Source organism: Melospiza melodia, chromosome 26 (genome assembly GCF_035770615.1).
Source record: "Melospiza melodia melodia isolate bMelMel2 chromosome 26, bMelMel2.pri, whole genome shotgun sequence".
In the NCBI taxonomy this organism is placed as follows: Eukaryota; Metazoa; Chordata; class Aves; order Passeriformes; family Passerellidae; genus Melospiza; species Melospiza melodia.
Genome location: NC_086219.1, coordinates 9,612,742 through 9,640,584, shown reverse-complemented (window position 1 = coordinate 9,640,584; position 27,843 = coordinate 9,612,742). Strand labels below are relative to the sequence as shown.

The following is a 27,843-nucleotide window of genomic DNA, read 5'->3' as shown; positions in this document are numbered from 1 at the left end:
CAGTCTCCACACTGCAGCCTTGAGTTCCTGGTTCCTTAGGCTATACATGAGGGGGTTCAGGGCTGGAGTCACCACCGAGTACAGAACTGACAGGGCGAGATCCAGGGATGGGGAGGACATGGAGGGGGGCTTCAGGTAGGCAAACGTGCCGGTGCTAAGGAACAAAGAGATCACAACAAGGTGAGGGAGGCAAGTCGAAAAGGCTTTTTGTCGTCCCTGCTCAGAGGGGATCCTCAGTACAACCCTGAAGATCTGCACATAGGAGAAAACAATGAACACAAAACAAACAAATACCAAACAGGCACCAAGAGCAAGAAGCCAAACTTCTCTGAGATTGGAGTGTGAGCAGGAGAGCTTGAGGATCTGGGGGATTTCACAGAAGAACTGGCCCAGGACATTGCCATGGCACAGGGGCAGGGAAAGTGTATTGGCTGTGTGCAGCAGTGAATAGAAAAAGGCACTGGCCCAGGCAGCTGCTGCCATGTGGGCACAAGCTCTGCTGCCCAGGAGGGTCCCGTAGTGCAGGGGTTTGCAGATGGACACGTAGCGGTCGTAGCACATGATGGTCAGCAGGGCAAGCTCTGCTCCCATGAAGAGAAAAAAGAAAAAGAGCTGTGTTGCACATCCTGAGTAGGAGATGTTCCTGGTGTCCCAGAGGGAATTGTGCATGGCTTTGGGGACAGTGGTGAAGATAGAGCCCAGGTCGCTGAGGGCCAGGTTGAGCAGGAAGAAGAACATGGGCCTATGCAGGTGGTTGCCACAGGCTACGGCGCTGATGATGAGGCCGTTGCCCAGGAGGGCAGCCAGGGAGATGCCCAGCAAGAGGCAGAAGTGCAGGAGCTGCAGCTGCCGCGTGTCTGCCAATGCCAGCAGGAGGAAGTGCCTGATGGAGCTGTTGTTGGACATTTCCTGTGGTGCCTTGGCACAGGGATCTGTAAAAACATTAATCATGGAATAGTTGGGTTCGGAGAGGACTTTAAATATCCCAGCACAGCCTGGGGGCACATTCCCCCCACTGCCTGCCCAGGGCTCTGCTGCCTGGAGCTGTCCCTGCCAGCAGCTGCTTCCCTGTGCCCAGGGCTGGGCCCTGCCAGTGCTGCCAGAGCCCAGCCCAGCCCTGGGGGCTCAGCTCTGCCCTGAAGACTGCTCCCAGCTCAGGCACTGCCCAGGGGCAGCTCTGGCTCTGCAGGCTCTGATGGCGATGTCAGAGCAACACTGAGGAGGCTGGAAAAGTGACACTGATTCTTCCTGGGAGGGGCCTTGTGCTGAGTTCTGTCACTGCCTGGTCTCATAAGATTTTAAGAAAAAAAAAATTCTCGCCCTGAACTGAGAGATAGATATTGATGTGCAATTTCCCATCCTGGCAGCCCAGAGCAGTAGCTTGAAAAATCAGGATTTTCCCTTTCATGCAGCCCCTGCCTTGCTGTGCTCCCTGTATAATCTACTTTGAAAAGTTCTGCAGTTAAATGCCATGCTGGGAGCAGTCCTGAACAATGCAGCATTCTCACCACACAAGGAGAACTCTTCCAAGCCTTACCAGCTGTCTTCTTCCACCCAGATCTTGTCCCACAGCGCTGGGAGCAGCTGCCAGGGATGTCTGAGAGCTGTCCCTGGCAGGCAGAAGAATCCCTGCCCCTGCACAGCACCCTGGGCTGCAGGACCCTGCTCTGCAGGACAGCCCTGGGAACCCCTTGCTGCTCTGCACAAGAGACAATCAGAGAATGTACTCACAGAGTCTGAAGGCATTGGGATGTTCCAGCTTTAGGAGAAGGCTCCAGGAGCTGCAGCTGCATTGTCCTGCAGCCAGAGGTTCCTGTGCCAAGGGCTGGCAGTGATTCTGCCCCAGGCACTTCTCAGCACCTTCCCAGCACTGACTGACTGAAACTCTCTGAGCCTCTGTGCTGTGCCTGGGGTGGCTGCAGGCAGTGCCTCAGCCCTGCTGGGCTGGCAGAAGAGCTGCTCATCAAGAGAAATGTGCTTTTGAAGCTTTGCTTGGTTACCAGGAGCTGCCTCTGTGCCAGGAGCCCAGCCCAGCTCAGCAGCACAGACACAGCACAAGGACTTTAATGAGCCTCTGGGCCTTTGTGCTCAGGCCCTGAACATCAGTCCCTGAGAGGGAGCTGAAGAAACCTCTCCAGAACTCCAAGTCAGAATCCAACTCCAAACTTTCTTGGACTTTTAATGGGTCCCACTGAGGGACACGACTGAGAAAGTGTCCCCAGGCCTCAGGCAGAGCAGAGAACTGAAGGCAGTGATGACAGGTGGGGACAAAGAGAAGCCAAGTCTTGGTGCCCTGGGTCACAGCAGGGTCTGTGCCACCAAGGGCTGGGAGGAGACACCTTGTCCTGAGGCACTGACGCCTCCTGGCACAGCCCCAGCCAGGCTGGGCACTGTCAGCCCCTTGTCCTGCCCTCAGCATCCCACCCTAGCCCACATCCCAGTGGCCTCAAGGATCTGCTGGAAGGAGTCCCTGGGGAGCCTTGGTCAGGTATGGCCCTGGGGGCTCCTTAATGCTCCCTGCAGAGACTGCAGGTTTTTCAAAGGAATTTGGGTTTGGCTTTTGCCTTGGAGTCTCTGAGAGGTTTCTGCAATCATAGCCTCCAATTATCTGCTTTAATTAGTCCCTGGAGATTCTTTGTCAGTAGCAACATTTAGTGGGCTCATTAATGCTTCAAGCTTCTTCAGTAATTTTAAGGTATTTGGTGTTTCCCTTTTGGTACAGGCTCTGTGAGAGGTTTGTGCAATCATGGCCCCAAGTATCTGCTTTAATGAGTCCCTTAAGAGCTTTGTACTGACACTCAGTGGGGCTCATTAATACTTTGAGATACTCTAGTTTTTCAAGGTACTTTGGATTTTTCTTTCCACACTGAGTATTTTTTGCCAACCTGGTCTCAAATTCTCTCCTCCAAGTAGCCCATGAGGAGCCTGTGTTTGGGATGGACCTCAGTGTGACCCATTTATGCCTTGAGACACGTTGCGGCTTTTCTTCTGACTTTGACTCCTGGAAAGGTTTGTGCAATCTCCTCTCAGGCCCTGAGGTTCCAGGGCTCAGCTCCAAATGCACAGTGAGGCTCATTAGGATCAGGCAACTCCTGATAAACCATGGCTCTACCTTCATTTCCCTCTGCTCTACTGCTCTTGTCTAGGAAGCTTTCCATTTACAGTTGTGGAGAAATCTTTCAATGAGCATTGAAGAAATAAGTAATCCTGTTTTAAAGAGTGTACTTTATTACTGTTCTCTTTAGAGAAGAGGTGATTGCAGCATTCTGTGATTGATATTGATGTTGTACCACTCCCAAGGAAGTCTGGCTAGGTCAGAGAAGTTTCACCTTGAGAGCTGACCCGCTGTGGACAACCTTGCCCCACATTCCCCAACCTAATGTGAGAAACAATTTTCTCTTTCAAATATTTAAATTGTTTTTTAAGATCTTTTCAAAATACAACAGAAGACTGAATAAAGAAAAGGATACAGTATCGGGAGCAATGGATTCTGTCACTGCATGCTCATCTACAAAATGGATGTTCTGTCTTTTATACCTCTAGCCCCTCCCAAAGTCTTGTCAATCGACTCCTTCTTCACTGTCCAGTGGTGGAGATCACTGTCTTACAGCTTGATTGGAGGTCAGGTGCTGCCAGAGTAACAAGCCAATCCCCCCATAGTCCCTGACTACTGAGGCCATCCTGCGATAACAATGCAAGGGAGAGGGGAAGGATAACTACACATCCACAAAACTTCTCCTAACATATATTTAATATTCACACCTTAATTGAGATAGTCAGCCATAGGACTACTCATCTATAACAAGCCCCCCTTTTCTTTTTCTATAAGTCTTTTTTCTGAATTAAGTAAAAAATTTTCTCTCACTCTTGAATGAGTCATACCAGTATCTGTTGATGTGGGTAAGGACAGTGGGAACAGAACAAAATAATCTGCGTTTTTCCTTAGACACACTCATTTTGAATGCACGAAAGGGCATCGCAAATGTCCTGTATGGCTTTGACTCCCATCTACCGTGCCTATGTAGTTGCTACCCATAGTCAGTGTATCTTAGGAGTGAGTGCAGAGGTCAACTTGTTCCTGTCCTCCCGTCCCTGTTTAATTAAAAGACAACTGAGGAATGATAGAGGTATGGTAAAGGTATAGGTCTGGTAAAGTCCATAAAGGTATGGCCTTTTGTCCCTACCTTACCATGCCTATGGGGTTGTTACCCGCAGCAGCGCTATGGAGCCTTCTTGGTAGCAAACAAAGGGGGCAACCTGGTCTTGCCCTCCTCCTTTTTCTTATTTTCTTAAAGAAGCTGTCCCACTACCTCTTTCATTTCCTTGTGTACTTCTCCTCAACAGATGCTGGTAATTCTCACCCATGAAAACAGGAAGACAGTTCTCGAGCTGGATGGTGGAAGCTTGACTCTACTTTTTGAGTGTCTTGGTGTTTTTCTGCTTGTCTTTCAGTCTCTGCTTGAGAGTCAGTCTTGTTTCACCCAGCCTGGATATTATAGTCCACTCTTTGGGTTCTTCTACTGGGCCTTTGTCTCTGTTGGAATGAGTCCATTCCCACTCTGCAGTTCGCACAGCCGATTTGGTGGTGAGCAGTACCTGAAAGGGACCTTCCCACTGAGGAGTTAGAGGCTGATCTCTCCATGACTTAATTATCATCGAATTCTTGGGAATAGTACTATGGATTCTGAAATCCAGGGTGGTAGTTTGAGGAATTGTCCCTTTATGTCTTAGCCCTTCTAAGGTTTCTGCTATAAACATAACTTATTTCTTGGCATCAGCTTCCCCTTCCTCATAGGTGGCAACCTTCTGGGGTGAGGTCAGGAAGGGTAACCCAAACATCATTTCATAAGGTGACACCCCCAGATCTGACTGGGGTTTGGTTTAATTCTTAATAAGGCCAAAGGGACACATTTTATCCATGACATTTGGGTTTCAGTCATTAGCTTAACTAGAGCTCTTTTAAGAGTTTAATTCATTCTCTCAACCTGAAAGAACTCTGTGGATGCCATGGAGTGTGTAATTCCCATTTCCCTCCCAGGGCCTGAACAACTTTCTGCAATATCTTTGATGTGAAATGGGTTCCCCAGTCTGAATCAATCCTGTTTGCCATCCCATATCAGGGAATGATTGATTTTAGAAGTGTTTTACTCACAACATTGGCATTGGCTTTTACAGTGGGTACCACCTCTACCCAACGAATCACGTGATCTACTATCACTGGCAAAAACTTCCACCATTGTACCTGGGGAAGCTCGGTAAAGCCTACTTGGATGTTTTGGAAGGGCCCTAATGCTAGTGGTCACCCTCCTCTGGGTGTTTTCCTGATTTTCTTATTCACTTGTTAACCTATCACACACCATTCAGTTATTTGCTTAGCTATTTTGAAAATTCCTATGCAACCCCAATCCCTCAGAAATTGATCACTTAGCACTTGTGTACCCCAATGTTTTGTTCCATGTATGCCTTCCAGCATTTTCTTGGCAAGGGGCTTGCCTCAACATTTGCCTCCCATCTGCTAATATCCATTTCCCTTTGTTGTCTTTCTTGGCTCCTATTTTAAGGAGTTCTTCCTCTTCTGTCCCGCTGAACACGGGGATTTTTTGCATTTCACTCATAGGTGTTAATACCATCATTAGTTTTCTGTCTCTGATTCAGTTGTATTTTTAGCTTCTAAATCACTAAATTTTTCCCTTGCGCCTCCTGAGTTGCCCCTTTTTGATGTCCTTTAACATACACCACTGCTTCCTACTCTGGTAATTGTAAGGTTTCTAACTCTTCTAAGACAATTTTTTTGTGAATCAGTCCCTTTCCCTTTGAATTTAATAGCACCCTCTCTTCCCTAATTTTTCCAAAGGTATGCACTATTCCAAAAGTGTATTTTGAGTCCTGTATATATTGTTCCCCTTTTCCATGCTAATCTTTCCAGACCTCTTTTTAGGGCATACAACTCACACCTTGGGCTGACTAGTTGGAAGGTAACTTTCCCTTTTCTACGGCTACCAACCCTTCATGCACTACAGCGTACCCCATACCCTGCAGTCCTTTATTACCCGTGAAGATCCATCAATGTACAATTGCTTTCCACCTTGGAGTCATTGATCTGTTAGGCCTTCTCTTCCTTTAGTTTCATAGTTTATAACCTCTAGGCAATTATATATTAGTTCCTCATCTGGTTCTCCATCCAAAAACTGGGCAGGGTTGAGTTGGTTACTCACAATCAGCCCTAAACCATTATCTCTTAACATGGCTTCATACTTTAGCATTCAGGAATCAGTGAGCTATTTCTCAGCCTTTTGGCTCAGGATACTCCTTACTGAGTTTGGGATATATATCTTCAGGATTCCCCCAAAAGGTTAATGTTTTGCTTTCTGCTATGAGTAAGGCAATCACTGCCAGAGCCTGAATGCAGGTTGGCCACCCTCGGCTGACAGGGTCTAGCAGTTTTGATAAACAGGCCACTGGTTTCCCGGATCCTCCCCAGTCCTGGGCTAACACTCCATGTGCTACCCCTCTTTCTACATCTACAAACAGATAGAAGGGTTTGACTAAGGCAGGAAGACTCCGTTCCAGTGCACTGACTAATTTTTCCTTTAAATCTTCAAACTTTTGTTCATTGTCTTTTACTCACCTAACCTCTTCCTCAACTAACTTTTCATACAAGAATGGGATGACCTTCGTGTATCCTTCAATCCATAGCCTACAAGATCCCAACAGGCCTAAAAACCTTCTGACTTCCCTCTTAGTTTTTGGTGGTGGGAGTGAGACTATCCCCGTAATTCTCTCAGGGTTCAGCCTCCAGCTCCCTTGACAAATCACATGTCACAGGAATTTTACTTCCCACTCTACAAATTTGAGTTTCCCTTTTGATACCTGAAGTCCTTGGCCCCCCAGAAAATTTAACAACACTATGGTAGATTCCCAAACTTCTTTTCCTTCCCGTCCTGAGAGAAGTAAATAATTTACACATTGGATGAGCTTTGTCTCAGGTTTAATGGAGAAGACCTGTATTACTTCTCCTCCTAGGGTTTGACCAAAGAGGTTTGGGGGTTCAGAAAACCCTTAGGATAACCCGGTCCACCAAAGTTGTTACTTCCTCCCAGAATCAGGGTCTTCCCATTCAAAGGTAAATATATCCCTACTTTCCTCTGGCAGTGGGCACACCCAAAAAGCATCTTTTAGTTCTGTCATGCTAAACTACTGGTGTGCTGGGGGGATATTACTCAATAGTGTAGAGGGGTTAGGTACTACAGGGTACGGATTCACTGTTCTTTTGTTCACTTCTCTTAATCTTGGACAAGCCTGTAAATCCCATCTGACTTCTTTATTGGTAATATGGGTGTATTGTGGGGGAACATACATGGTTCTAAGGTCCCCTCCTCAAGTAGGTCCTGGATCAGTGGCTGCAGTCCTCATCTCCCCTCCAGGGAGAGTGGATACTGTCGTACCCGAACTGGATAGTTCTCATTTACTATTTTCATTACTATAGGTTTCATGTGTAATTTATCTCACTTTTTCGTTTTTGCCCACATCATCTCATGAATTTTCTCCCCATTTTCTTCCCTTACTTGGAGAAGCTTAACTACCATTTTCCCTTTCTCTGGGAGCACTCCAATGTCAAACTGCACCTGTAAATCCTGTCCTAATAAATTTCACCCTGCTTCTGGAACTAATAGAACATCTCCAATTCCTATTTTATTTGTTACTTCAAACGTTATTTACATTATAACTGAGGCTTTGAAACCTTCCCCTTGTCAAGGTTTTAAAAGACAAGTGTCAGCTAATGAAGGCAGGAGCTGTCCCTGAAATGGAAAATATTAAACCCCCTCCCTCCGGATTGTTATCATTTTGAAATTAAGGGGCCTCTCAGGCACAGATGTGGGAGCAGGAATAACAGTTCTTTATTGAAGAAGAAAAAATAAATAAACAATGCAGTAATACAAAATAATGCTGACAGAGTTGAAAAACAACCTGAAACCCTGGGGGTCTGGGTGTTGCATGCAGTGCCATGAAAATAGTGGCTGCATTCTTCCTGCAGTCTTCCTGCAGACAAGTGTGGTTCTGTTGGAGCAGTGGTCCTGTAGAAGGGTGTAGGTCTCCTCTGAATATCCAGGGGTGGTGTAGATAGGCCTGGTCTACCTCTGATAATCCAGTGGAAAAGGCTGCTGCTCCTATGGGAATCCAGTGGAAAAGGCAGCTGCTCCTGTAGGAATCCAGTAGAAAAGGCTGCTGCTCCTCTGGAATCCAGTGGAAGGGGCAGCTGTTCCCCTGGGAATCTTGTGGAAAGGCTGTTCTGGCATCCCAAAATCTCAGAATATATCCAGTTAGGAATGCTTGGTTCCTCCCTCTGGGGCAGAGCATCTCACAGTGGGATGATGTATATCAGTCTTGCAATGATATTTAATAGCCCATTAACAGCAGATGTCTCCCTGGAGGGAGGACTGGTTTGTGGAAGAGATAAAGAAAAACTGCCCAATTAACAGAAGATAACTGCCACACCTCTAACAGAAAGGAATAGAACACACATATTACCTTGCAGTCTAGGACATTATCCACGCCTTATTCTATTTCCATCTGCATCACAATGAAACCTTACTCACAGTTCTCACTTAAGACTAGGTTTCCCTGTGGTACACAATGGCTTTCTCCATCTTTCTGCATTACCCACCACGTGTAACCAGGTCCTTGAGCAAAAACGATCCCACGGATGGGTATGTCTTTGCCTGTGGTGGGAATAATCCAAACAGTCTTTCCTAAAATACCTTTCATGTGTACTACAGGGACTTTGTCTCCATCCACTGTGTGCAGGGGTTCAGACTGGACAGGACCAGCTTGATTGATTGACCCTTGGGTGTTGACCATCCAGGTGGCTTATGCTAAGTTCACTTCCCAATTTCTAAAAGTTCCCTCGCCAAGTGCCTTCGGGGCAGTCCTGAGTAGTCCATTGCATTGTTCAACTTTCCCAACAGCTGGTGCATGATGGGGGATATGGTACACCCACTCAATGCCATGTTCCCTGGCCCAGGTGTTGATAAGGCTGTTCTTGAAATGGGCCCTGTTGTCTGACTCAATCCTCTCAGGGGTGCCATGTCTCCACAGAACTTGCTTTTCCAGGCCCAGGATGGTGTTCTGGGCAGTGGCATGAGGCACAGGGTAGGTCTCCAACCATCCAGTGGTGGCTTCCAGTATGGTCAGCATGTAGCACTTGCCCTGGCATGTCTGGGGCAGTGTGATAGTCAATCTGCCAGGCCTCCCCATACTTGTACTTGGACCATCGCCCACCATACCACAGGGGCTTCTCTCGCTTGGCCTGTTTGATGGCAGCACATGTTTCACAGTCATGATGACCTGAGAAATACTGTCCATGATTAGATCCACCCCTCGGTCTCGTGCCCACTTATAGGTGGCATCCCTGCCCTGATGGCCTGAGGCATCAAGGGCCCATTGAGCTAGGAATAACTCTCCCTTCTGTTCCCAATCTAGATCTATCTTGGACACCCCTATCTTTACAGTCTGGTCTACCTGTTTGTTGTTTCAGTGTTCCTCATTAGCCCAACTCTTGGGGACATGATCATCCACATGGCGGACTTTCACAGGTAGCTTCTCCAACTGAATGGCAATGTCTTCCATTCATCAGCAGCCCAGACTGGCTTTCCTCTACACTGCCAGTTTGTCTTTTTCCACATTTCCAGCCAGCCCCACAGAGCATTGGCTACCATCCACAAATCAGTATAAAAGTAGAGCTTTGACCACTTCTCTCTCTCAGCAATGTCCAGGGTCAGCTGAACAGCTTTGAGTTCAGCAAATTGACTTGATCCACCTTCTCCTTTGGTAGCTTGTGCAACCTGTTGTGTGGGGCTCCATACGGCTGCTTTCCACTTCCGGTTCATCCCTACAATGTGACAGGAACCATCAGTGAAAAAAGAAGTGCAGCGTGTTTCTTCTGCTGGTAGATGGTTTTAAGGAGGTGCTTCTTCAGCCTGTGCTCTTGTTCCTCTTCATCAGTGAGACCAAAGTTTTCCCCTTCTGGCCAGTTTGTAATTATCTCTAAAATCCCAAGGTGATTCAGGTTTCCAATACAGGCAAGCTGTGTGATCAGAGCAATCCACTTGCTCCATGTAGCATTGGTGGTGTGGTGGGTAGTGGGAAGCTTTCCTTTAAAAATCCACCCCAGCACTGGTAAGTCGGTGTGCCAAAAGGAGTTGTGCTTCAGTGCCTATTACCTCTAAAGCGGCTTTAACTCCTTCATAGGCAGCCAAGATTTCCTTCTCTGTGGGAGTGTAGTTGGCTTCAGACGCTCTGTAGCTTCAACTATGAAATCCTAGTGGTCGGCCTCGAGTCTCCCCAGGCAGCTTCTGCCAAAGGCTCCAGGACAAGCCATGGTTCCTGGCTGCAGAGTAGAGCACATTCTTCACCTCTGGTCCTGTCCTGACAGGGCCAAGGGCAACCGCATGAGCGATCTCCTGCTTAGTCTTGGTGAAGGCTTGTTGCTGCTTAGGGCACCAGTGGAAAGTGTTCTTTTTGTGGGTGACCAGGTAAAGATGGCTCACAATCTGTCTGTACTTGGAGATGTTCATTCTCCAAAAGCCTATGGCGCCTTGGAAAGCTTGTGTCTCCTTCTTGCTGGATGGTGGAAACATAGCTGTGATTTTGTTGATGACCTCAGGGGGAATCTGACGCCGTCCATCTTGCCACTTTGCTCTCAGGAACTGGATCTCTTGGGCAGGTCCCTTGACTTTGCCCTTCTTGATGGCACAACCGGCTTCTAGCAGAATCTGAATAATCCTCTCTCCTTTCTCAAACACTTCCATTGCATGTTCCCCCACACAATGATGTCATCGATGTACAGCAGGTTTTCTGGAGCCTCATCCTTCTCCCGTGCACTCTGGATCAGTCCATGGCAGATGGTGGGGCTGTGCTTCCACCCCTGGGGCAGTCAGTTCCAGGTGTACTGCATGCTGCTCCAGGTGGAAGCAAACTGAGGCCTGCATTCTGCTGCCAGAGGAATGGAGAAAGATGTGTTAGCAATGTCAACAGTGGTGTACCACTTTGCTACCTTGGACTCCAGCTCGTATTGGAGTTGCAGCATGTCCGGCCCAGCGGCGCTCAGCGGTGGAGTCACTTCATTCAATGCACAATAGTCCACTGTCAATCTCCATTCTCTGTCAGACTTGCGCACAGGCCACATGGGACTGTTGAAGGGTGAGTAGGTTTTGCTGACCACCCCTTGGCTCTCCAGCTCATGGATCATTTTGTGGATGGGGATCACAGTATCTTGATTCATCCGATACTGCCAGCAGTGCACTGTCGAGGTGGCAATCGGCACTTGTTGCTCTTCCATCTTCAGGAGACCTACTGCATATGGGCTTTCTGATAGTCCAGGCAAAGTGTTCAACTGCTTGATGTTTTCTGCCTCCACAGCAGCTATGCCAAAAGCCTATCTGAGTCCCTTTGTATTCTTGTAATAGCCATTCCAGAGGAAATCTATGCCCAGATACACGGGGCCTCTGGGCCCGTCACAATAGGATGTTTCTTCCACTCTTTTCCAGTCAGGCTCACCTTGACTTCCAACAGGGTCAATTACTGTGATCCCCCTGTCACCCTGGCAATGGAAACAGGTTCGGCCCCCACATGTCCCGATGGCATTAGGGTACATTGTGCACCAGTATCAACTAAAGCATTGTACTTTTGTTGTTCTGACATGCCAGGCCATCTGATCAACACTGTCCAGAAAATCCAGTTTTCCCGTGCCTCTCCCTGGCTAGAAGCACGGCCCTTCTAACCCTGGGCATACATGGTAGAGGTACCTTCCAGTGCATCTGACAGATCATACTCAGCAGCTTGGTCATGGGAGGATGAGGCTACCTTCACTTTACTGGAGTTCCCTTGGAGTTCCTTGGTTAATGTTTCTCGCCTTGAGTTGACACACCCATGCTGCCAGGACAGAAGTGGGTTTTCCATCCCACCTTCCCATGTCTTCCCCACAGTCACGCAGAAAAAACCACAGGTCAGCTCGTGGGGTGTACCCTCTCTCTGTAGCTGGGGAACGTTGGGCTCTGACTCTGGGGCCTGTGACTCGCACTGGTGCAATGATGGTACTGTTCCTCCTCACCTCCTCCCTCATCTCCCTCATCTCCTCTCTGAGTTCTTGGACCACGGCACAAAGACATGAGCCTGCATGGGGCCATTGATCACACTCTCATAATTCCTAAGCTCGTTGGCCACAGAACCCAATGTCTCTCAGTTGGTGTCGGCATTAATCATTGCAATAAAAGTGGTGTATTGAGATGGCCCCAGATTTGCCAGGCTCCACAACATTTGCCCTGTGCAACTGACTTTTTCAGGGTCATTATCATGCTGTCCATCCCTCCCAAAGAGTCCTTCCAATACTGCCACTTCTCTCAGCTGTTGGATCCCTTCCTCAAGAGTCTTCCAGCACATTCTATGGTGGTGGTCCTCCATTCTTTCCCTGTGAACAAACCTCTCCCTGACACTTATTAAAAGCCACTCCCAGAGGGAAAGGGACCCTGGCTCCCTTACAAAAATCTGATTGATACCTGAGTCCTGGGTCAAGGGTCCCAGATTCCTTGCCTTACCACCATCCAACTGGACGCCTGTACCCATGAGGTCCCAGACCCGGAGTAACCAGGTTGTATAAGCCTCACATCCCAATCGTACAATGTCTTTGTGCAGATTACAGAGACTTTTGTACATCAGGGACTCGGTGATGATCTCAACCTCGGGTTCCTCTGTGGGTTTTGAGGGCCCTCCCCTAGCTGTTTTCATTTTAAATCTCCTTGTTTCCACAGGGGCAACTGCTGCTGGTTGTGTCTGCCTTTGCAATTCAGCTGGAACCTGGACAGTTGTAAAATCTGTGGGTTCTACTGCTGCACTATTAGACTCTCCCTCTTCAAGGCGGAGGGAGGGCTTCTCACCAGCTGGGGAAGTGTATTCCTTCAGCATCTGGCCCATCTCATGTATCTCATTCACCGAACCCCTCACCCAATCTGGGTGGTTTGTATCTGAGGTGGGCTGTGGGGCAGGGTCAGGCTCTGGGGCAGCAGCATCCCTAGACTCTGGTGGTGTGTTAGGTTCTGGGGTAGGTGTCAGGGTAGTTATCCAGGTTAATCTTTCCTTCTCTCTAAATGCTAAATAGAACAGGCCTATCAGCAACACTGGCCACTGTTTGATATCTTTAGTATTTACAGTGGATCTGAACCCTTCAAAAACTGGTGGGGCGGACCCAAAGAGATGGTTAAAGGGTTGGGAGAAGATTTTCCTGGTGTCATTTCTTTACAGCAGGTGCCATTATTAAAGTAACCCTAAAAACATACAGTTAGTGTGTGATAGCTGTGAATCCATGTGCCTGCTTTCCAGAGGAAGTTAAAAATCCATGAATCCCTCACCTTATTCACCCATAAAACAAGCCAGATAACAGACACAGTAGCCTTGGTTATAGGACCCATGTTTAGATAAGGGCCTATATATGGGAGAAATACAGCCACGATCACGTGCCACCCAAACCAGGGCAAGCTGGACCACATGGTGTTGCTTAATGAGGTTTCTATAGCAGCACACAAACAAAAAATTAGATTACTCAAGAACTGTTATTCCCTTTTGGTTTCTGTGCCCTCGAGGCCCACATTGGGCGCCAAAATCTGTCTTGGTTTGGAAAGCCAGGAGTCTGCTAAGGAAGGCAGGAGCCTTCCCTGAAATGGAGAATGTAAACCCACCCCACGTCCCTGAATTGCGATAAATTTTAAATTAAGGGGGCTCTCAGGAAAAAATAAGGAAGCAGGAAATAACAGTTCTTTAATAGGGATAAGAAAAAAACAAACTATAGAATAAACAATGCAGTACACTGGAACAACACTGACAGAGTCAGAATCCAACCTGACACCCTGTGGGGTGTTGGTAGCAGTCCAATTGGAAATGTGGCTGTAGCCCTCCTGAAGTATCAGGTGTGGTTCTCTTGGAGCGAGGGGAATCTGTAGAGAAGGATGCATTCTTCCTCTGAAGATACAGTAGAAGAAGGGACAGCTGCTGTTCCTCTGGGGAATCCAGTGGAGAAAGCCGTGCTGGTGTCTCAAAATCTTCTGGATTATATCTGGGTAGCAATGCTTGGCTCCTCCCTCTGGGTGGAGCATCTCATAATGGGATGTTATAGTTCTTATTAGTCATGCAGTGACATTCAATAGCTGTTATCAGCAATGCCCCTCCTGAGGGAGGTGTGAATGTGGTCACTCAAAGAGAGAGATAAAGCAAACTGCCCACTTGACCAAAGGTAATCTGCCGTACAGATAGTAATGGAAAACAACTTGCATTGCAATCTTCAACAGCAATGCCGTGCCTCTTAGTGACAAACCTGCCCTCCCCAAATGCCCCAACCACCAAGGCCATTACAAGGGGAGAGGAAAGAGGACTATGGGAGACAGATGACAATAACATCACTACACATCTTAACATACACATAATATCTATCTCCTCATTGTGAGACCCAACTATGACATTACTCATCTGTAACACTGTGCAATAGTGGAGCCTTGTTCCTACTAGACCTGGCAATGTCCCACTGGCACCTGTGTCCCATGAGGCCCCACTTGGTCACAGCAGAGCCTTGGCTTAACAACTGACCCTTGTTTCCTTGAGATTCCATTTGTGAAAAAAACTTTCACTCTCCTGTGAAAATGTACAAAGTTTAATAAAAGCTTAATTGGAGACCAGGACCATGAAGCAAAGGTTATTATGGCCAGGTGCATCTTGGCACTCAGCCATGAGCACCCTGTTACCTTCGGGGATCCCCCTGAGATACCTTTCCCCTTACATCAACCTGTTGCATATTCATAGACCCTCATGCATATTCATAAACTACTTTACATATTCCAGGAAAGATTTTACATGGCCCCTCCTTGGGCCTGCCTTTTCAGAGCATGTGTGTTTCTTGGCTGTGGCTTTGGCTCCTTCTCTTTATCACCTCCAGTTTTTGGGTCTTGGTCCACTCTGCCTTCAGACGGTGAGTACTGATAGTTGGCCGATCTGTACAGGTGTCCCCATCCTGTGTGCATTGGATGTTATCCCATCCAAGCAGGCACTTTAACACAAGCAGCTATTCCACTAAGCTTAATTGACAACAGAAATAAGAATGATATCTTTACAACAAAGTTACTTTAACATCACACATATAAAATCCATTTTAATATTTGCGAAAAGCCAATATTATGATATTTATCTATAACAGGGTGAAGGAGCCCTGGCCCAGGCTCTGGCCCTGGGGGACACGGGGACGCTGCCGGGAGGTCCCTGTCCCCCTCTGCCTCCCCCAGGGCCCTGGCCCCCCATCCCTGTGTCAGGCTCTGCGGTCGATCTCGTGGAACATCCTCTGGGGGAGGCTGCGGGGCCGGGGTTGGGGGGACCTGGGGGGACAGGGGACCCCACTGTGCATGAGCAGGGTTGGACTGCTCTGGGGGGAACTGTGAGGGGGGCTGGGGCAGAGTGACCTCCCCAGTGACGTCACACCACCCCTGTGATGTCACACAGATCCTGTGATGTCACACAGCCCTGTGATGTCACACAGTACCTGTGATGTCACACAGCTCCTGTATTGTCACACTGCCCCTGTGATGTCACACAGCTGCTCTGTGATGTCACACTTCCATCTGCAATGTCACACAGCCACCTGTGATGTCATGCAGCCCCTGTGGTATCACACAGCCTCCTGTGATGTCACAAAGTCCCTGTGATGTCATACTGTCCCTGTGATGTCAAAATGCCCCTATGGTGTCACACAAACCCCTATGGTGTCACACTGCCCCTGTGATGTCACAAAGTCATCTGTGATGTCACACAGCTCCTCTGATGTCACACAGCCCCTGTGTTGTGACACAACCACTCTGGTACGTAACGCCGCCTCCATATGATGTCATTCAGCTGCTGTGTGATGTCACAGTCACCCTATGAAGTCACAGCCTTCTCTGTGACATCACACAGATGCTTTGTGATATCATACTCTACATCACAACCCACATTGTTATATCACAGAGCCACCATCTATGATGTCACAGCTAGCTCTGTGATGTCACACCCCACTCCGGGCTCTCACACTGCCCACTCAGTTCTGTCACACAGCCCCTTGCTGACATCCCACCTGCTCTGTGGCTCTGTTACACAGCCCCAGAGGTGCTGCTGTGACACAGCCCCCTCTGGGACATGCCACAGCCCCTGCCAGTGCTGAGCCCCTGTGAGCTCTGTCTGTGCCCTGCTGGTGTCCCTGAGGGGCCCTGGCAGTGCCCCAGCCCTGCTGGGCTGTGCACAGGAGCTGCTCCTGGCCAGAGCTGTCTCTCTGCAGCGCTGCCCTTGCCAGGAGCTGTCTCTGGGCCAGGAGCCCAGCCCAGCTCAGCAGCACCGACACAGCACAGGGACTTCAATGAGCCTCTGGGGCTTTGGTGCTCTTTGCATCAGACTCAGTCCCTCAGAGAGGGCTAAAAAAACTTCTCAAGAACTCAAAGTGAGATTGAAATACTGAAGTTTCTTTAAAGAGATCCCTGTGAGGGACAGGACTGACAAAGTGTTCTCATTTTTTTCCGAATTCCTCTTGTGTGGGTTCTCTAATGTGCTGGGTGACCTCACAAGGCTTCTGGCCAGAATGTCATCTAAGGGCAGCCAGGCTGCTGCAGCAATTCAGAGGCATCTCCCTAATAATTTTAATAACTAGATGATAACAACCCACTGAAACTTGATCAGAACTTGTTCATCTTTAAGCAGTTTAAGCAATCATTTTAGGAAAAAAATGTATAGACTAGTACATTTAGAAAATGTCACATTTCTTCAGTGCAAATAAAAAGCACAATCAGTAGAGCATATATTGTTCATCCACTCAGCTGGGCACACCACTGAACTGCTGCACCAGAAGACGGGCACTATGCTGTCCTGTATTTCCCTTTGGCATTCTCTCTCAGAGTGCAGATGAGACAAAACCAAAAATTTCAACTTTAGTCAATCTTTACGTTCAAAGGAAATTCAAGAATCTTCTGCAGTGGCCAATGCTCTGCACGATGATGAACTCTTTGCAGAGGCCAATGCTCTGCGGGTGTAGGAATTCTCCGTGCAGACCAACGGTCTGTGAACAATTTCCTTTGTGAATCGCCCGGTGCAGCCGCCTGCAGGAGCCCAGGCTGCGCACACCCAGCCAGGGTCGCGTTCTCTGGCAGCTGAGGCCACGCCTCTGTCACAGATGCCGCCGCCGTGTTTGCGGTTCCCAGGAACCTGCGGCCCCGGCAGCCGCCGCCGTTTCCCGGATCCTGCCCCTCCTGGCCCCAGATGCTCTCCCAAGATGCTGCTGGGGCTCGGGGGCTTCGTCTGCACGGGCTGGGGCTCGGCCTCCCCTGCAGGACAAGGTGGGGGGGGGTTCCCAAGGGTCGTGTCCCCCCTGGAAGCATGTGTGAGTCCCCCATGTCCCCCCCAAGCCGGGGTAACCCCCTTTTCTCTGCCCAGAGCTCCTGAGACAGCTCCTGCTGCCCCCTGGGAGGGGCTTTGTGGAGCCCACCGGGACCCCCTTGAATGCCCATTCCTGGGCACTGGGACCCCCCGCATCTCTTTCCCCAGCTGCAGGATCCCCTCCACCCCCTTATCCTTCCCTGACACCCCCTGCACCCCCTTTCCTGGGTATTCTCCTCTCCTAGCCCCTGGATCCCCCCTTTCCATGATCCCAGGGACCCCCGGACCCCATTCCCGGCCAACCCGGGGCACCTCATCCCCAGGCCTCCCTTTGCCCAGTGACTGGTGACGCCACTGCAGACTCGGGCCGCCATTGGCGGGCAGCAAAGAGCGACGCCAATGGCGGGGCCGGAGGCGGCTCAGGGGGTGCCGCGCCTGGGGCGGTGAAGGGCCTTGAGCTGTGAGGGGCCGTGAAGGGCTGTGAGGGACCGTGAGGGTCTGTGAGAGGCCATGAGGGGCGGTGAGGGACTGTGAGGGGTTGTGAGGGGTCGTGATGGTCTTTGAGGGTCCATGAGGGGCCATGATCTGTGAGAGGCTGTGAGGGGCCATGAGGGGCTGTGAGGTGTCACTCTTGCACCGAGAATGACACAGGTTCTGGCAGGAGGCAGTATTGCAGAAAGACTAAAAGAAGGTTTTATTCAAGAGAACCATGCGGTTTTTATAGAATGATACAATATATTCTATTTGATTGGCTGGTTAACAGAACCACATTCTTTATACACTGTCCTTGAGAAGAAGAGAAAGATGAAGTAGAACACCACTTGCAGATTGTTTATACATAAGTTCTCACATTCTTTCAACTTGCTAATAATTCTCACAAGCCGCTGTGAGAAACGCTTGCTGTTTCTCCATCTCTGTCCCATGGCATCCACAGTGAGGGGGTGTGAGGGGTCTTGGGGACTGTAAGGGAGCCATGAGGGGTCATGAAGGGCTGTGAGGGGCCATGTGGGGTCATAAGGGTCTGTGAGGATCCATGAAGTGCTGTCAGGGGCTGTGAGGGGTTTTGGGGAACTGTGAGGGGCCATGAGGGGCCTGTGAGTGACCATGAGATGCTGTAAGGGGCCATGAGCTGTGAGGGGCCGTGAGGGGCCATGAGGGGCCATGGGAAACTGTGAGGGAGCCATGAGGGGCTGTGAGGGAACCATGAGGGGCCGTGAGGAGCCATGAGCTGTGAGAGGCTGTGAGGGGCCATGAGGGGCCATAAGGGGCAATGGGAAAGTATGAGGGAGCTTTGAGGGGCCGTGAGGGGCCATGAGGGGCTGTGAGGGGCCATGAGGGGCCTGTGAGGGACCATGAGGGGCCGTGAGGAGCCATGAGCTGTGAGAGGCTGTGAGGGGCCATGAGGGGCCATAAGGGTGTGTAAGGGGCTGTGGGAGGCCAGGCTCCTCATGGAATCAAGGGTCCATTGTGACACTGTGGAACCAAGGAGATCATTGTTGACAGTGCAGAACTCCATGGAACAAAGGAGCTATTGTGGCACAGCAAGGCCTTGTGGAACCAAAGGGACCATGGTGACACTATGGAACCTCATGATACCACAGGTTCGTTGTTACACAGCAGCCACAGCAGAGCCTCAGAACCAAGGAGATCACACTACACAACTTAATGGAATCAAGGCATCCATGTTACACCAATGAACCTCATGGAGCAAAGGGTCCATTGTGACACTGGAACCAAGAAGACTTCTGTTGGCAGCCTTACAAATTTATTGGTTTAGTTAGGGTGAGTTTAGAGTTATCTTTTTTAGTGGAATTGGAGAATACTACAGCAAATAGCAGTGTTGACCTCATTGTCAAATGTACATGGCAAAGCATTAAGGGACACCTATTATCATAGAAATTTGTGCTAAGTAAAATAATTTACTTGTTTCTAGAAAAGGGAGGAATTAAACAGGGGATTGGAAATTTAACTCAGGGTAAAAAGCAATTTTGGATTTTTTTGTTTAGTCTTTTAACTTGTGTGCTTAGCAAAAAGCCTGCAGAGAGAGAACAAAGGAGACTCAAGGCTACTCAGAAAATATTGTATTTGATTTGCAGAGTGCCCAGACGAAGGAAGGAACAATGAATCTGCCTCCATGTTCTCAGAAGGCTAATTTATCAATTTGTTACTATATTAAGAATACTATACTAAACTATAGTAAAGAATACAGAAAGGATACAGACAGAAGGCTAAAAAGATAATAATGAAAACTTGTGACTCTTTCCAGAGCCCCGACACAGCTTTACCCTGATTGGCCAATAAGTCAAAACAATTCACATTAAACCAATGAAACAATCTCCAAACACATTCCAAAGCAGCAAAACATCGGAGAAGCAAATCAGATAATGATTGTTTTCTTTTTTCTCTGACGCTTCTCAGCTTCTCAGGAGAAAAATTCTGGGTGAAGGGATTTTTCAGAAAATAGGAATGTGACAAGAAAGAAAAGCTGAAGAGAGATGAGAAGAGGCTCCCTGCTGACTTTGAGATGGAAGCAAACAGAAAAACTGAATCTGCGTTATAAACACTACATTACAACTATGTGACTGAAAAACTGTACAGGCTCATAAAATTGATACATTTAATACATATGCATGATTTTATGCAAATGCAACATTATACAAATGCAACATTAGGGGATAAAGTAGACTCAGGAATTTTGGGGGTGCTCATGTCCTTGGGCAGCATGTCCAGCAATGAAATAAATAATTCCAGCTTTACAACTTTTATAAGTTGTGGAGTTTTTTTTTCACAAATCACCCCCACTCTGGTCTGCTACATCGCTTAGACCAATTCAGGCAGTGAGACAATTGAACCAGTTTAACTAGATAAACCAATTAAACTTGTTCATTTAGATGAACCAATTAAACCAGTTGAACCAGTTATAAACTCATTGTGGAACCACTTAAGTAATTTAAAACATTTAAACCAGCTGAGTTAGATAGACTGGATTAAATTACATAAATTAGAGAAATCAATTAGACAATTCAGCCAGTTAAACCAGTTACCCCAGATAAAGGTGCCAGGCCCTGGGGGACTTTGCCCCGGATTCACCACCAGGAAGTTGGTTCTATTTAACCACCAGGAAGTTGTAATTTAGGATTTTTCCAGACAGAGGAGGGATTTGCCTGCCCCAGGACATTCCCAGCACCAATGGAGACCCAGAAAATGCTCAAAGGGGGAGACCACAGGGAAATTTGGGGGCTGGGGTGGAGATGCTGGATCCAGGGTCTACCTGGATCCAAGAAGACCAAGGTGGAGATTCTGGATCCAAGGAGTGCTGAGGAAAGCCCGGCACTGAGGAAACCCCAGAGCTGAGGAGAAGATTTCAGTGCGGAGGAGACCCTGGATCCAAAGAGACACCAAATTTGAGAGGATTCCAGATCCAATAAATTTCCAGAGACAGGAACAAGATTCCAGAGCTGAGAAGATTCTGAATCCAAGGAGGCCCCAGATCAGAGGAGAAGTTTTCAGTGCTGAGGAGACCCTGGATCCAAAGAGACACCCAATCTGAGAGGATTCCAGATCCAAAGATGTCCCGTTCTTGGCTGTTTTTAATGGCCTGGAAAGGCTTGGGATGGCCTTGGGGCAGCCTGCGCTCCAAAGGACGAAAGGAGTCTTCAGGTTTTTCGGTCTTCAGTGTTGTTTATGAATTCTTATCTACAATATTTTCTTCTGGCACGACGGAGGTCCGCACAGCATGTCAGCCATGAGCACACTGACTGCCCTCGGGGCGGTCACTTATCTTTATACCAAAAACTACACGTAAGATATTTACCTTTTCTCCCCAATACCTTTCACCCTTATTGACAAGTGCACATTCAGTAAGAACCAATCTCAAAGTGCCACCACCACCACAGAAGATGGACAACAAGAAGAAGAAGAAGGAGGACAGGACACACCCTAATTCCTCCATCTTGTCTCTCTAGAACCCCCCTGTACCGAGATTCTAAGACCTGTGTTTCACACTATAATTAATCTATCTCTTCACCATTTATCCCCGTGTGATCCTCCCATCCTCATACAGGTGTTTTTCCCGTGCAGGATCAAAGTCCAACCACCAAACACTTCTGGCAATGTTCCAGGACCTCCAAGCCCCCCAAGGGTGGTCTCGGTGACTCTGCACATCAGGAATGTTGTGCTGAGTTCCCACATCTCCCCCTTCTGTTTGCACTAAAAACACTTCTTTTGCTACCTGACTCATGACAGATCTTAGACATACAAAGATACATGGAATAACAAGTATGAAGACTAAGAGAATTATTAAGACATAGAATGCTATCTTTAAAATTCCTCTCCATATGGGAGAGATAACAAAAAGTTCTACCAGATCATCGATCCACGATCCTGTGATCTCGCCAAGTTTATTTATGCTGTCTTTCATTTTCTGAATACTTTCATGAATTGACCTTGAATGGTCTGAGAGATTCATGCAGCACATCCCTTCAGATTCTTCGCACCCATGTCCATGAGCAAGCAATAGATAATCAATCCCCGCTCTGTTTTGAAGTGTCGCCTGTCTTACACCACTGATGTCTTTTAACATGTCACTCAATGCAACAGACACAGACTGAACATGTTTGCTCAACCAACAACCTATGGGGTCGATTTGAGTCAAGGCCATCCCCGATGCTGCTTGAGGTGAGAAGATTGCTGTAGCAACTCTCGCTGCCTTGTCCCAAGAAAATATTTCGTCATTGCAATCTGCCGCATAATGTTGTATTGATCTTTTTTCTTTGTGCTTTTGCTCTCTTAGCGATTTCAAATCTGGTGACAACATTGAAATTTTCCCAATGCTGCATTGACCTCCTGTGGCATTAGCAGGAATGCCATGCCAAATTCTGTCCCCGCAAATTAGAAACAAACCCTTTGGCAATTGCACTGGGACTTGGATTGATCCTCTGGCAGTTTTCTCTGTGTATTTGCACCATGCTGATGCATTTTTATAGAATTCATGATTGGGAGTCAAATCGATAGTTTTTGCCTTTGTGACATTTGAAGTTTTGAACTGCATGCAGAGTTCCATTGTCATGGACTCAAAAATCTCCTATTCCTGAGGTTCTGTAGAAGCCACAGGAAGTAGATATGTCCAAGCACACCACTCCTTCACAGGATCTTTAATGACCTGCGAAATGTTAACTGCGGAGTGCCCTGGAATTGGCCATTCGTCCACTGGCAATCCAACCATGCATGCTGAAAATGGTCTCCCTGGCCTCGAATGTGTCAGACAAATACTATCTAAATTCGCTGCTTGAGCTAAAGCCTCCCATACATTTTGTTTCAGTTGATTAATAGGTAAATTTGCCCCATTGCTTATTGCAATGAATGAAAGAATGATGCATATGAGCATCGTGAAGCTCATGACTTCATTTTCGTGTGAAATCATTGTTATGTTTTTCACTCAAGACCCCAAAGGAAAAATCTCCAAAGTCCTTAGTTCTTTTTATTTCTCTTCTGAGTCGTCTTTTGCAGTCTGAGTCTCGACTTCTGTCTGAGTACTCGTCTCTTTGTTTCTCGGATCAGCGTTTTCCTGTTCTCGAGTTCGAAATGGCTTCACGGGTCGTGCTGACACCCACTTCAGACCTCGATCTGTGGAAACACAAGCGAAACCCTTGCCCCAAGTGATTAGTTTGAAAGGACCCTCTATTTGTCCTGTCTCTGGGTTTCTGATCAAAACTAAAGGATTTTCCCTTAGCTTTGCCTGTGTGCTGTTTAGAAAATGTCTCAAGATTGGTGGATTAGGTTCTGAGGATGAACTATTTAGGAAATTCAACACATACAACGCCTTATTTAATTTCATGTGAGGTGTTGCCTCTGGCTCGCCCCTTCTTTGTCTGTCCAGAAGGGATTTCAGGGTGTGATGTGTTCTTTCAATGATTGCCTGACCTGTGGGCGAATGTGGAATACCAAACGTATGTTTAACATCCCATCTTTTCAGGAATCTGTCAAGCACCCTGCCTGTATATGTTGGACCATTGTCTGTTTTTATCTTCTGAGGCACACCTAATGATGGGAATGCTTGCAGAAAATGTCGACAAGCATGGTATGCTGTTTCCCCTGCATGTGCTGAAGCAAAGATTGCACCTGAGAAGGTATCTACTGAAACATGAACATTTTTGAGCCTCCCAAAGGATGGATACTTCATGACATCAGCTTGCCACAATTGAAGACTCTGCAGTACCCACAGATTGACTGCTCCTGTAGAAGAAGGTGGCTACACAAGCTGACAGTCTGGACAAGCACTAATGATCTCCCTCGCCTGACTCTTTTTGAGACGAAAGGACTCCATCAGCGCCTATGCATTCTGATGAAAGAACGCATGACTTAATCTTGCCTGCTCAAAAATGTCCAGCAGTGTTTGCAAAATGGGCATTGTCAACCTGTCTGCCCGAGCATTCCCTTCCACTAAAAACCCCGGAAGTGTTGTGTGCTCTCTAATGTGCATGATAAAATATTCTCTTTCCCTGCTCTCTAGCAATGTTTTCAAGCTCGCCAAATATGAGTAAAAAACCTCATTACTGACTTCTTTCAAGAGCAAACCCTCCAATCGTTTGACCACACCCGCAACATATGCGGAATCTGTGACCAGATTGAGAGGTTGTTTGAACAACTGAAATGCTCGGACAACGGCTGCCAACTCCACAATTTGTGGAGAGCCCTGAACCATCTTTACATCTGATTCCCAATCCCCTGTCGTTGAGTTTCTCCATGTGATCACTGACTTGTGCGTCTTTCCTGAGCCATCAGTGAACACTATGATCCCGTCCAAAGGTTCTTCACTTATTCTTGGTTTCGCTCTGTAACATATTTGTGATTGCAGTATTCTATGCTGTGGAAAATGGATTGTGCAAATTCCCGGAAAACCTGACAACGTGATTAATAAGTCTTTCAACTGTTGCATTGCCCAATCGAAATAGTCTTGCTTCAGAGGTAATCTGATGACTGAGAATTCCCGTCCTGCCATTGTCAGCAACCTCGTTCTCGCCTTTATGATGATTTGTGCAGCCATCTCTAAATCTGTGAGAATTGTCTTTGAAGGCCTGTATGGTAGAAAAACCCACTCTATGATTATCAAAGAGTCTTTTTGTGATTCATTCCATTGGAAGATCAAACCATGGAACTCTGTTTTCTTCCCCAGCACTGCCAACTGAAAAGGCAACATTGGAACAAATCGATGTTCCTGCCTTTTCTGTATCGTGTCTGTGACTTTCTCCAACTCTTTCTTTGCTTCTGGGATGAGTGTCCTGGGAGATCGAATGTCTGTGTCTCCTCTCAAAAGATCGAGCAACGCTGGGATGTCGCTGTTCGTGATTCCCAAAACTGGCTTCATCCAGTTGATCTCTCCCAAAAGCTGTTGTAAATCATGCAAATTGCTGATCTTTGTGCTGATCTCCATTTTCTGAGGTTTTATTGTTCTCTCTGAAATCTTCTACCCTAGATATTTCCAATGCACAACCTCTTGAATCTTTGAAATGCTGATTTCCAGACCTGCCTTTTGCACTTCTGCGATCACACAGTCACGAGCTTCTTGCAGCTCCTGTTGTGTTGACGCTGCAATGAGCAAATCATCCATGTAATGAATGATCTTTACCTTTGGAAATTTCTTCCGCGCTGGTGCCAAAGCTCGTGCCACGTACCATTGACAGATCGTCGGAGAATTTTTCCATCTTTGTGGAAGGACCACCTATTGGTACCGCTGCAGAGGCGTTTCCTTGTTGATACTCGGAACTGAAAAGGCAAATCTTGGAGCATCATCTGGATGGAGCGGAATACTGAAGAAACAATCCTTGAGGTCAATGACCACAAGCAGCCAGTCTCTGGGAATCATTGAGACAGATGGAAGTCCCAGCTGAAGTGGTCCCATGTCTTCTATGACTTCATTGATCTTCCTGAGATCATGTAACAACCTCCATTTGCCTGATAGCTTTTTTTTGATGACAAACACTGGAGAGTTCCAAGGGCTGTCTGTTGGCTTGATGTGTTCCCTTCTGCAATTGTTCTTGGATCAGGTTTTTCAAAGCACTCAACTTTTCTCCGCTCAAGGGGCCACTGATCCACCCAAACTGGATCGTCTGTTCTCCATGTCAACTTCAATGTGGCGAGTGCTGCAGTGACCCCTATTAAAAATACACTTCGATCTTCGCACCCCATTGTGCCAAAAGGTGTTGACCCCAGACTGTGATCGGCTACTGGACGACAAAAGGACGAATGATCACCGTCTTGTCTCCTGGTCCCGTGACAACGACGGAATTCTCACTCTGCAGACACAGAGAAGCTCCCCCTATGCCTGAGAGAGAACCCAAGGGCGTGACCAAGCTCCAATTGCGTGGCCAAAAAATGTACGATATTACTGTGACATCCGCCCCTGTGTCGAGCATACCTCTGATTGCTATCGTCCTGTCTCCATATGTCAATGGGCACGTGAGTGTGGTTCGATCTCGACCTATGTGCTTCACCCATGTTTTATGTACTTCAACATGTCCTTTCATAGGGAATCCTTCTTCGTTGAAGATTGACATGACTTCTCCAACTGCGTGTGGCGGCAAGGCGAAAGCTCTCGCAACCACAGTATTTTCCGGCCCAGTCAATGGTGGATGAAGCGCTCTTGCCAGAACCGTCAATTCTGTATTCTTGTCTGCAGAAATAACTGTAGGATAAACAATGAGTCCAAGGATACTGCATTTGTCTTGTCCAACTATCAGGAAATCTTGGTTTTTGTATGAATGTCTGTGGATACCCGTTGGTATCTCTGCATGATTTTCATCTAGAAAGCATACTAGTTTTGAAGCTGCCAATGCACACTGTGCCCCTTGTGGGAGGAGGTCTTGGTCGCTATGGAATCAACTGAGGGTTTTGCTGAGGGTGTCTGCTTGTCACTCACTGATGATTACCCTGTCTGCTCTTGTGTCACCGCCAGTACTTGTGTCTGAGCGGGCTGGTGATTTACGGCCGCGCTCCTTTTTTCGTTTCCCTGACATGGTAACGGATTTCCTTCCATATCTGTCTGAGAATACCATTCTTTGACAGAGTGTCTTCCTCTTCTGCACCGCGCACAAATTGGCCTTTCCGGTTTTTGTGCTGGCGCTGGTGTATGTGTTTGTGGACAATTCTTTCTCATGTGTCCAAACTCCCCACATTTGTAACACTGTCCTCCTGGGGGATTGTTCTTCTTCTGCATTGTTGCAAGAACTTTGTTGGTGTTCTCGTTCTGTTGATGAAGTATTTTTTCCAGCATCTTTTCCAATGCCTTGTCTTCTGATTGTCTCTCTGAGTGTCCCTTTATTTGTTCTTCCCATTCCTCTTTTAATTCGTTCTTCACAATCGATGCGACATGCTGAGGTGTCCCCACCTTGCTGCATGCCTCCACCATCTCTGCCAAGGATGGCTGTCCTGGCATGGCACTAATGACCCGTTGACAATCCGGGTTGGCATTGCCAAAAGCTAAGCTCTCCAAGAGAGGCCTCTTCGCCTCCTCAATCGTCACCTGTCGATCCACGGCTTGCGTGAGTCGATCAATGAACGACATGAACGGTTCTGCAGGACCTTGCCTGATGCAAGAGAACGGAACATCCGGAGCACCTGTTGGCGTAATCTGCATGATTGCCATTCGTGCTGCTTCTTTGATGTCACTTAATACTCTTTGTAGAAGCCTCACTGCTTGTTCTCCTGGGTTGTCATCCGGAGGATCTCCCGCTAACTGCGCTTCTGTGATATTCGCGTTTGGCCCACCTTGATATCTATTTCACAACTCTGAACTATACTTTCTCCATCTTTTTTCCCAGACAAGACTCTGTGTGTCAGTGAGAATCATTGCCACAATGCTTCGAATATCATATGGCGTAAGGTCATACGTGGTGAATGTCCCTCTTAATAGTTGTTTGAAATATTTTGAATCCAGCCCAAAAGTTTGAGCCACCTTCCCTAAGTCTTTGAGTGTTTCATGACCCATCCTTTCCCATCTTGGATTCTGTCCCTGGGCATCATATGTCACCGGCATTGTCAAATCTCCTGAATCCGGAAATAAATGCTTGTCTTTTGCCAATGCTTTTCTGATGCGCTTCCAATCCATCGTCTTCACCAGCTGTTGAAATTCCTCCTCTAGAGATTGCATTGGGATTTGCATGAACAACAGGGTTGTGGAGGTCATCAGTGATTCATCGTACCTCATTCTTTGCCTTGAGGTTTTTGGCCTCGCTCCTAAATCTGAAAAGGAAACTTGAGGATCCTGTTGATATCTCTTTTTTGCTGTATCAAAAGAATACAAGAAGCTTTTTGCTGCTTCCGCTGCTGACAGCATCCATGCCGGAACACCTTCCGATGCTGTAATCCGTATGATGTCTTCTCCTTATTGCTGTGCTTCATCTGAATTTTCTTCAT

General features: G+C 47.6%; 1 protein-coding gene across 1 annotated transcript; it reads right to left on the bottom strand.

Moving 5' to 3' along the window:
- LOC134429525 (olfactory receptor 14J1-like) lies at nucleotides 1-27,843 on the bottom strand (the record flags this gene model as incomplete). Its single annotated transcript, XM_063176724.1, has 4 exons — nucleotides 27,770-27,843; nucleotides 26,951-27,014; nucleotides 487-633; nucleotides 1-378 (listed from the first exon to the last, which is right to left on the bottom strand). Coding segments are annotated over exons 1-4 (663 nt in total), but the record flags the coding sequence as incomplete, so codon positions are not given.